Raw genomic sequence first — 10,266 nt, 5'->3', positions numbered from 1 at the left:
CCGGCCTTGAGCCTCCCGTTGGCACTGTGAGGGAGGCGGCGGTCTCAAAGGGGGGCCCTTTCGGTGCCTGTTGTAAGCTTGCCTGAGGCAGAGCAGCTGGCCCAGCTGGCGGTGCCGCAGCTTCACGTCGTACCGCTCGCGCTCCACGTACCCCGCCACCTGCAGTACAGATGGCAGTACGGTAACGTGCCCGTGTCAGAAAGCGGTGGGGCAGGCAGGGCGGCGGGAGACAGCGGCTGCACGGCACCAGCAGCAGCCTCCGGCAGGCTGGGTGGCAGATGGCAGGGCGGGGCAGGGCGGGGCTGCAGGGGGGGAGGGCTTGCTTGCCTGAGGGTCCCCGGTTTGCAGGCGCACGCCACACCCGTAGCAGTTGCCCTTCTCAAACTGAAGCTGGCCATCCGGCACCTGCCCCTGCTGCTCCTGATCCTGATCCTGCTGCTGCTCCCCTGGCTGCTCCTGCTGGCCCCGCTGCGCACGCACGGCGCAGCCGTGCCGCCGCGCGGACCCCAGCTGCTGCCGGCCGGCGGGGTTGGCGGCGGCGGCGGGGCGGGGCCAGGGCGCTGCCCACCTCTGGCCCTGCTGCAGCTGCCGGTGCATACCGGCATGCATGCCGACAGTGGGTGGGCGCATAGAGGCGGCAGCGGGGCGGTGTGGGCTGCCCAAGACTCCACGACCCTCAAGCATTGCTGTGCAAGCGCGCCGAGATTCCAGATGATGTTTGAAGGACATGCGGCGCCCAACGATACCGCCGGATCGGGCAAACATGGATGCATCAGGGTGCCAGCCGGGGAAGAAAACCCAGGGAGGAAGGAACTCGGGGCGCTTGGCCTCGGCCCTCCCCCTGCATCCCTGCTTCGTCTCCTGGTGTTTTCAGACGCTTGTGGAGTGCAGGAACTTGCGCTGATTTGTGCGCTGGGTGCGCACACGTTCAACTCACTCCTCTGATCCGGCCTCCCCGCCAGGCGTTGCAGCACCAGGGCGGGCAGGCGTCCACGCCGCGTTCGCCCGCGCACCGCCTGGGGCGCGGCTGCTGACTACCGGTGCCGCCGCCACCCGCCTCTCTCGGGACCTCGTTCGCTGTGCCTCGTTCGCTGTGCCTCGGCCCGCCAGGCGTCCGGCCATGGAGGACGCCTTGGGCACGCAGATTGCCACCAGCGCGGTGCCCGGAAAGGGGTTCAACCGAGGTGCGCCGGCAGCACCTGGCTGCCCACCCAGCGCTGCCGCTGGCGCCGCGCGCCCCGCCGTTTCACCTTGCTGCCACCCGTCCCGCCTCCCCACCACGCACACACATCCCGCAGCGGGCCACCCTCCTCCTTGCCGCCCGCCTGCAGTGCCCAGCGGCGCGGGGCAGAGCGGCGAGGTGTCCTGGGACGAGATGGGGCAGCTGGGGCTGCACAAAGCACTGGTGAGCGAGCAGGGCTGCCTGCGGCTGCCTGCTGGCTGCAGGCTGCTGCCGGCGGCGGCACCCAATGCGGAGCCCTGGGCTGTCTGGGGCAAAGGGCTGGGCCGGTGTCTGGGCCTGCGCAAGAAGGGGCCGCTCCCGGCTGCGGTGCCGACTGCCCTTGCCCTCTCCGCCTGCCCCTCCCTGCGCTGCAGAACGAATATTACAAGGTCAGGATCCTTTGATTCCGCCGAAACAGTTTATTACTGACAACCGTCCTGTGGATGCTCTGAGGCGTTGCTTTTCCTGCCGCCGCTGCTTTGCCCTCTCGCTGGCGGCTTTCCGCCTGCCTGCCTGCCTGCCTGCCTGCCGCTCAACATCCCTCCCCCCACCCCGCCCTGCCGCCCTGCCGCAGCTGTCTGCCAGCCAGCGCAGCATGCGGCTGTGCGGCATGCAAGAGGGCGGCCCCCCCACCGCGGTGTGTACCGTGGTGTACCGCGTGCTGGTACCGCAGCTGCCCGCCGCGCTGGCGCCGCCCGCCCTGCTGGCAGCTGCCGGCTGGCTCCTGTACGCCGCCGCGTGGCTGCTGTACCTCACAGCCCCCGTCACCGTACCGCTGGCCCTCTGGCTGCTGTTCTCAGCAGACGGCGGCGGGCTGGCGCTTGCGCCCGGCGCGGTGGCGGCGGCGGCGCGCCTGCACCCGGCCGCGGGCGCCGCCGCCCAGCAGCTGGCCGCCGCCGCCGCCGCCGCGCCGCACCTGCCGCTGCCGGCGGCGGCCGCCGCCACCGCGGCGCTGCTGCTGGCGCTGCGCTGGGCCGAGGCGACGGTGGTGCGGCGACGGCGGCAGCGGTGGGAGGCGCGGCTGCGCCGCGTCACGGCGGCGGACGTGCAGGCGCGGTACGCGGGGTGGCGGCCGCCGCGCGACGGCGCCGGGGAGGGCGCCGCCGCGGCCGCCGCCGCCGCCGCCGCCGCGGAGGAGCAGCAGCGGCGCCAGCTGCTGGCGCTGCTGCGGGGCGAGGTGTGCAGCCTCTGGCACAGCGTGTTTGATGCCCAGGCGCCGCCGGAGCAGCTGCAGAGCCTGGCAGGTTTGTGTGTGTGGCGGCGGCAGGGCGGGGGCGGGGCGGGCTGGTGGGGGCTGCACGCTCCTGCTTGCCTCAGGCTGTGGGATGCGGGTGGGGCGGCCATCGGCCTCTGTATGTGCCACACCCTACACCGCCTTCCCCTTGCTTGGGTGTTCCTGCCTTCTCCCCACGGAGCCCTGCAAACGCGTGCGGCAGCGGCTGCTGCTCGCGCCTCCCCGCCACCCCGCCGCCCGCGCGCGCACCGACGCGTGCCCGCCCGCCCGCCGCCGCCGCCTGCAGGCATCTCTGAGGCCGTGGGCCGGCTGTGCGCCGAGACGGGGGTGGCGGCGCCCGCGGGCGCGGAGGGCGGCGCCCCTCGCCAGCTGCTGGATGCCCTGCAGCGCATCAAGCGGGACGTGGGCGTGGAGTGAGGCGGTACCATGCCGCGTCGTGGTGTGCGGTACCGCATGGCTTGTGGGCCGGCGCCCAGCCGGCACCTGGCCAGCACCTGCCACCCGCCCTTGCAATCGCCCCTGATGAAACGACGCGCCTCCTGCCCTGCTCGGTTGCTTCCTCTCCGCCTGTGCTGTCGTGTCTCTGGGGAGTTGCTGCCAGCGTGCTTAGGCTGCCTCCCATGCCGCCCATGCGTTTGTGTCAGATAGCTTGTTGATGTGAACATGCACCCAGATCGCTGCATTCTGGCCGCGGTCGCAGCGCTCGCCAATCTCCTGTAACGCACGCGCCATAAGAATTACAGCAGCATGCCGGAGCGTGTGTCGCTACCTCTGCCGCTGCGCCAGCGCCCTCCTCCCTCCCCCGCAACACGCCTCGCCAGCACAAGTTGCAGGTTTACACAAGCGGTGTGGGCCATGGCACGGCACCTGGCAGCCCCTCAAAACGCAGCAGCAGCGTCCTGGCGCCGGCGCCGCGAGTGCAGCAGCGGCGCCTGTGCTGCCTGCAGCGCCGCCGCCTGCTCGCCGCCCGCCGCCTCCTCCACCTCGTGCTCCTCAGACGACGAACCCCGCAGCTGGAGGCGCTGCTGCAGGGCCAGCACGCCTGTGGGCGCGTCTGAGGCCGGCGCCCCCTGCTGCTGCTCCTGCTGCTGCTTGGAAGCTGCCACCACTGCTCCAGCAACGGGTGGCTCCCGCCGACGCTTTGGTGCCGATTCCTCCGGCTGCCGCTGCTCGCGTGCACGCAACAGGCCTACCCTGCGGTACTCTTCGGCGATCTCTTGGCCGTGCCTTCTCAGTATGTCCTCCCTGGCCTCAGCCTGCAGGCAGCAGGCGGGTAAGGCGCAGGTACATCCACTCAGGATTGTGCACCCACACAAAGGCATGCGGGTGGGAAGCCAGCGGGATGGAGAGAGCAGGCTCGACACGCTGCAAAGGCAAGCCGTGCACGCATGCCCACAGAGCAGCGCCTGGTATCTCCAGTCCTGTCCTGCACAGCAGCCGCCCCACATGCGTGCAGGCCCGCCATAAACAAACATGTTGTTGAGGAATCAAGCACCAGCCGACTCACCGCTTCCAGATTTCTGTGGCAGGCCGCACACAGGTCCATGGCCGGCACACGCCGCATCTCCTGCACCACCCCCTCAGGGAGCTCCAGGCGTGACAGCGCCACAAGCCTGGCTGGGCGCCGCTCCAGGAACGCGCTCAGCTCCTCTTGCGCCTGCCGCTGCCGCGTGCGGTAATATTTTGCTCGCGCCGCGTAGGAGGCAGCCATGCGCTCGTTTGCGAGGCTGCCACCCAAACAGCAGGTTGCAGTGACCTGCCAGAGAGGACAATTGGCCTCCAGGGTGCTTGCTCGAGTCTGCAAAGAAGAGGGAAGATGGACACAGGGCGATCATGCGCTGCTTGTGACACTCCTGCGGGCGGGCTCTTCGGTAGCGGGGCGGCGACGGCAGCCGCCCAAACCATCCTTTTCGCACCTCGCACTCCTCAATGCCGAGCCGCAGCTCCTGAATGCGCAGCTGGACCACGCGCTCTGGGTCCCGCTGCTCTGGCGGCTTCGCCCGCTCCTCGAGGAACTCTCGACGCACGCTCGCTCGCAATTCATGGTGCTCAACTGTACCAGGCGCGGCTGCACGCGGCTGGGCTGCAAACAGGCCGGCCAGGCCGCTGTACACGTTTGCCAGCCACTGCATCGCGCAGGCGAGGGCTGGGCGAAGGCTGGGCTAGCTCCGCTGGGGGGATTTGTGCAAGAGGGCGCGAATAAGGGCCTAATAGCCCCTGCATGGGCGTGCTGTGCTGGCAGGCGCAGCCCGCCGCCGCCTGCCCGCCTCCCCCAGGACGGGACCTGCCCCTGCTTGCCCACCTGTTTTGTGTGGACACCAGCAATGGCAGAAACTGTCCATGTGGATCAATGAGCTGTGTACAGTCAGATTGAATGCCAAGGTGGCAGTGCATGCTGCGAGCGCTGCCGGGTCAACATCACCCAGCCCCCACTGGCCACTGGCACTGGCACAGCCATCCATTGCCCCTATCAGTGGCCCTCTGCCCTCACAGAAGCACAGCCGCTCTCTGCAGCCCCCACGATCGCCCATCACGTCCAGGACTGCCACCCCGAGGCTGACCCGACTGGTAAGCTCTGGCTGGAGGGCCAGGAGGGCTGCAAGAGTGCTATGAAGAGGCTGCTGCAGCCTGCGAGGTTGCTGGGCAGGAAGGCTCGCCCCGGCTCCCCTCGCTGGCTGCCTTGGAAAGCGGTTGCAGCTGCGTTTAATTCGAGGGAGGCGGCTCAGTGCCCAGGCGTGGCATGGCGGGGGCTGCTGTGGGTAGGCGGTGGGCGCCACCGCCGGGGCGTTTTCCCGCCGCCAACGTCGTTAAGCACGCTGTGCCTTCTCCACCCCCCAAAAGGGCCATGACTATGCCATCCCCTGCAGACCGGCATGGCGCACTTTAACGAAATGCAGATGGGCGTTGCTGACGGTGAGCAGTCTCAGCCGGCTTCAATAGCCGTGTCTATTCTTGGTGGTGATGATCCTCCATTGGGAGAGCAGCTGCCGCAGCCGCTGGCCGTGCGGCTGCTCAGGCAGCCACAGCTGCACCTCCTAGCAGCCTTCTTCGGGATGGTTCTGGGCCTGGAGTTCGGGCTGCACCTCACCGACGCGTGCAGCCTTGATGGGGCCGCAGCCCCAGCTGCAGCCGGCGCCGGCGAGCTGGGTCCAGCCCCCCTATGGCTGCTGGTGTGTGGCGGCAGCGGCGCGGGGGCAGCAGAGCTCACGTTTGTTGTGCTCCTGCTAACCTACATGCCTGGCACCGTGCGGCCGGGGATGCTGCGCCGTTGCTTTGCCTCGGCGCTGTTCGTGCTGCTGCAAGCGGCCAGGCACGCTGGCTGCGCTGCATACTGCGGCCTCAAAGTCTGGGTGCTGCTCGTTTATGTTGCCGAGTTTCTGCTGGCAGGCAAGTGGCAGGGAAGTGGCATGCATGCTTGGTCTGCACGTACCTGCATCTGGATGCTGGCTGCAGGCCAACCATGACACGCTGTGTTGATGCCAGTGCAGGCATGGCATCCTGGTGGGCGGCAGAGTTCCTGGCTGCAGCAGCAGCCGGTGGGTTCTGGGGCATCACCCTGGTGCTGACGCTCACGCCGTTTGACGGCAATGAGTGGCTGGCGGCGGGCGTGATTGTGGCAGGCGCGGGGCTGTCCTGGAGCATTTGGCTCTCCAACGGCACCGTCGATGCGGTGGCTGCACCGGGGTCGGCGCTGCTCGGTGAGGGCGCCGACGTTTCGCCGCCGCCGTCTGCCAGTGGACGTGGGTCCCATGCGTCAGCCTGCGCTGCCACCCACCCGGTGCTGCCACGCAGGCTCCCTCACCCCTTGTGCAAACGCTCTGCTGCAGGCGAGGTATGGTCTGGCCTAGACCGTGTGTTCAGGATGGAGCGGCAAGCCGCTTCCCAGCCAGCCACACCGCCCTCTCCACCGCTGGACCACCAGCAGCCCTGAGGGCAGGCAGTGCAGCCTGCACTGAGCTTCGCTGGAACCCGCAACCGCTTCTCCACTCCTGACCAGCTCGTTTTGACGGATGTCTTCAGACATGCTGCATGGTTTCCTGCTGTTCTCCCCATCCTCCATGCCCTGGGATCATCGCCAATATTGACATTCCAACAGCATGTGACAGACCCGCGATCTCATCAGCATGCCAATGCATCCCGTGACACACCCCTGTGCTACCAGGCAGCGTTACCATATCCCGGCCGCTGCGCCAGCGCCCTCCTCCCTCCCTCGCAACACGCCTCGCCAGCACAAGTTGCAGGGTTTACACAAGCGGTGTGGGCCATGGCACGGCACCTGGCAGCCCCTCAAAACGCACCAGCAGCGTCCTGGCGCCGGCGCCGCGAGTGCAGCAGCGGCGCCTGTGCTGCCTGCAGCGCAGCCACTTGCTCGCCGCCCGCCGCCGCCTGCTCGCCGCCAGCCGCCTCCTCCACCTCGTGCTCCTCCGACGACGACCCGCGCAGCTGGAGGCGCTGCTGCATGTCCAGCACGCCTGTGGGCGTGTCTGAGGCCGGCGCCCCCTGCTGCTGCTCCTGCTGCTGCTGCTGCTGTTTGGGCGCCGGCGCCACTGCTCCTACAACGGGTGGCTCCTGCTGTTGTTGTGGTACCACCGGGGCTGCTGTTGTGCCTGCCTGCTGCTCACGCAGCAGGCCTACCCTGCGGTAATCGTCGGCGAGGTCTTGCCCCCACTTTATCAGTAGCTCCTCCCTGGCTTCAGCCTGCAGGAAGAAGGCGGGCGTGGCACAAGTACCGTACTTGTTACAGCCACATCAGGATGGTGCACCCACACAAAGGCATGAGGGTGAGAAGCCAGCTGGATGGAGAGAGCAGGCTGGACACGCTGCAAACGCAGGCAATGCACGCATGCGTTTGCCACACAGCAGCACCTGTCTGTCGCCAGTGCTGCCAGCACAGCAGCCGCCCCATGTGCTAGCAGGCTCGCCACACACAAACACGTGCTGTGCACACGTGTACGCGTCGTATGAACAAGCACCCCAGGGCACTCACCGCTTCCAGTTTTCTGTGGCAGGCCGCACACAGGTCCATGGCCGGCACACGCCGCATCTCCTGCACCACCCTCTCAGGGAGCTCCAGGCGTGACAGCGCCACAACCCTGGCTGGGCGCCGCTCCAGGGCCGCGCTCAGCTCCTCTCGCGCCTGCTGCAGCCGTGTGCGGTAGAATTTAGCTCGGGCCGCGCACGAGGCAGCGATGCGCCGGTTTGCACGGCTGCCGCCCAAACAGCAGGTTGCGGTGACCTGCCAGCGCAAACAATGGTCCTCCAGGGTGCTTGCTCGAATCTGCAAAGAAGAGGGAAGATGGGCACCTCAGTTTTGGGAAGCGCGGTAGCGGTGGCGGTGGTGGCGGCGGCAAGACGGCAGCCACTCAAACCATCCGCTTAGCACCTCGCAGTCCTCAATGCCGAGCCGCAGCTCCTGGATGCGCAGCTGGAGCGCGCGCTCCACGTCTCGCTGTTCTGGCGGTTTCGCTCGCTCCGCTAGGAACTCTCGACGCACTTGCACCCGCAATTCCAGGTGCTCATTTGTGCCGGGTGCGGGTGCTCGTGGCTGGGCTGCAAACAGGCCGGCCAGGCCGCTGCACACGTTTGCCAGCCACTGCATCGGGCAGGCGAGGGCTGGGGGAAGGCTGGGCTAGCTCCGCTGGGGGGATTTGTGCAAGAGGGCGCGAATAAGGGCCTAATAGCCCCTGCATGGGCGTGCTGTGCTGGCAGGCGCAGCCCGCCGCCGCCTGCCCGCCTCCCCCAGGACGGGACCTGCCCCTGCTTGCCCACCTGTTTTGTGTGGACACCAGCAATGGCAGAAACTGTCCATGTGGAACAATGAGCTGTGTACAGTCAGACTGAGCGTCACAGTAACAGTGCATGCTGCGAGCGCTGCCGGGCCAGTCTGACACAGCCCCAACTGGCACTGGCACATCCATCCATTGCCTCTATCAGAGGCCCTCTGCCCTCACAGAAGCACAGCCGCTCTCTGCAGCCCCCACGATCGCCCATCACGTCCAGGACTGCCACCCCGAGGCTGACCCAACTGGTAAGCTCGGGCTGGAGGGCCAGGAGGGCTGCGTGAGTGCTATGAAGAGGCTGCTGTAGCCTGCGAGGTTGCTGGGCAGGAAGGCTCGCCCCGGCTCCCCTCGCTGGCTGCCTTGGAAAGCGGTTGCAGCTATGTGTCATTCGAGGGAGGCGGCTCAGGTCCCAGGCGTGGCATGGCGGGGGCTGCTGGGGGTGCACCACGTGGGCGCTGGGCACCGGCTGCGGGGCGTTTTCCCGCCGCCAACGCCGCATGTAACCTGATCTGCTCCAGCCCTTCAGACTCCAGACTGCCTATGCCATCCGCTGCAGGTGGACATGGCTCACAACTCAAATGGAATGGAGATGGGCATTGTTGGTGGCGAGTTTGCCGCCGAGGGGGAGCACCCTGCTCATGAGCAGCCGCCGCAGCCGCTGGCCGTGCGGCTGCTCAGGCAGCCACAGCTGCACCTCCTAGCAGCCTTCTTCGGGATGGTTCTGGGCCTGGAGTTCGGGCTGCACCTCACCGACGCGTGCAGCCTTGATGGGGCCGCAGCCCCAGCTGCAGCCGGCGCCGGCGAGCTGGGTCCAGCCCCCCTATGGCTGCTGGTGTGTGGCGGCAGCGGCGCGGGGGCAGCAGAGCTCACGTTTGTTGTGCTCCTGCTAACCTACATGCCTGGCATCGTGCGGCCAGGGATGCTGCGCCGTTGCTTTGCCTCGGCGCTGTTCGTGCTGCTGCAAGCGGCCAGGCACGCTGGCTGCGCTGCATACTGCGGCCTCAAAGCCTGGGTGCTGCTCGTTTATGTTGCCGAGTTTCTGCTGGCAGGCAAGTGGCAGGGAAGTGGCATGCATGCTTGGTCTGCACGTACCTGCATCTGGATGCTGGCTGCAGGCCAACCATGACACGCTGTGTTGATGCCAGTGCAGGCATGGCATCCTGGTGGGCGGCAGAGTTCCTGGCTGCAGCAGCAGCCGGTGGGTTCTGGGGCATCACCCTGGTGCTGACGCTCACGCCGTTTGACGGCAATGAGTGGCTGGCGGCGGGCGTGATTGTGGCAGGCGCGGGGCTGTCCTGGAGCATTTGGCTCTCCAACGGCACCGTCGATGCGGTGGCTGCACTGGGGTCGGCGCTGCTCGGTGAGTGCGCCGGCGTTTTGCCGCCGCCGTCTGCCAGTGGACGTGGGTCCCATGCGTCAGCCTGCGCTGCCACCCACCCAGTGCTGCCGCGCAGGCTCCCTCACCCCTTGTGCAAACGCTCTGCTGCAGGCGAGGTATGGTCTGGCCTAGACCGTGTGTTCAGGATGGAGCGGCAAGCCGCTTCCCAGCCAGCCACACCGCCCTCTCCACCGCTGGACCACCAGCAGCCCTGAGGGCAGGCAGTGCAGCCTGCGCTTCGCTTCGCTGGAACCCGCGCTTCTCCACTCCTGACTAGCTCGTTCTGACGGATGCCTTCAGACACGCTGCATGGTTTCCTGCTGCCATCCATACGCTCCATTCCTAGGATCATCGCCAATCTTGACATTTCAACAGCATAAGGGGCAGCCTGGGGCATTATGGAAAACAATCACTAGTAGCGTATCACGCGTTGCTCATGCCGGCAGGTTAGGTTGTTAGGTCAGACAGGTCTTGGAGGAGGAAGATATCAGGCAGAGAGAGTCTTGAGGCAAGGGAATGGACTGAGAGCGACTGGGCGAGCTCGAGGTCGTCGCTATGCTTCTGAACGGCTGGCTGGTTAGGCTAGCCAGACACATGCAGGGGGTGCGTGTGCGCTGGCACTGATACGTCTGCAACATGGCCAAACACATGC

At 67.3% G+C, this 10,266-nt stretch overlaps 1 protein-coding gene across 1 annotated transcript; it reads right to left on the bottom strand.

Annotated features, from left to right (window-relative positions):
• Nucleotides 1-6,743: 6,743 nt before the first annotated feature.
• CHLNCDRAFT_141024 (hypothetical protein) lies at nt 6,744-8,055 on the bottom strand (the record flags this gene model as incomplete). The annotated part of the gene is made up of 3 exons (XM_005843436.1): nt 6,744-7,154; nt 7,444-7,596; nt 7,840-8,055. The coding sequence occupies 3 exons, from the start codon at nt 8,053-8,055 to the stop codon at nt 6,744-6,746; spliced, it is 780 nt and encodes a 259-aa protein (XP_005843498.1).
• Between the last annotated feature and the right edge of the window lie 2,211 nt (nt 8,056-10,266).

This window comes from Chlorella variabilis, assembly GCF_000147415.1.
Source record: "Chlorella variabilis unplaced genomic scaffold CHLNCscaffold_30, whole genome shotgun sequence".
In the NCBI taxonomy this organism is placed as follows: Eukaryota; Viridiplantae; Chlorophyta; class Trebouxiophyceae; order Chlorellales; family Chlorellaceae; genus Chlorella; species Chlorella variabilis.
The sequence above is the reverse complement of the archived record's forward strand: the minus strand, read 5'-3'. Positions and strand labels throughout refer to the sequence as shown.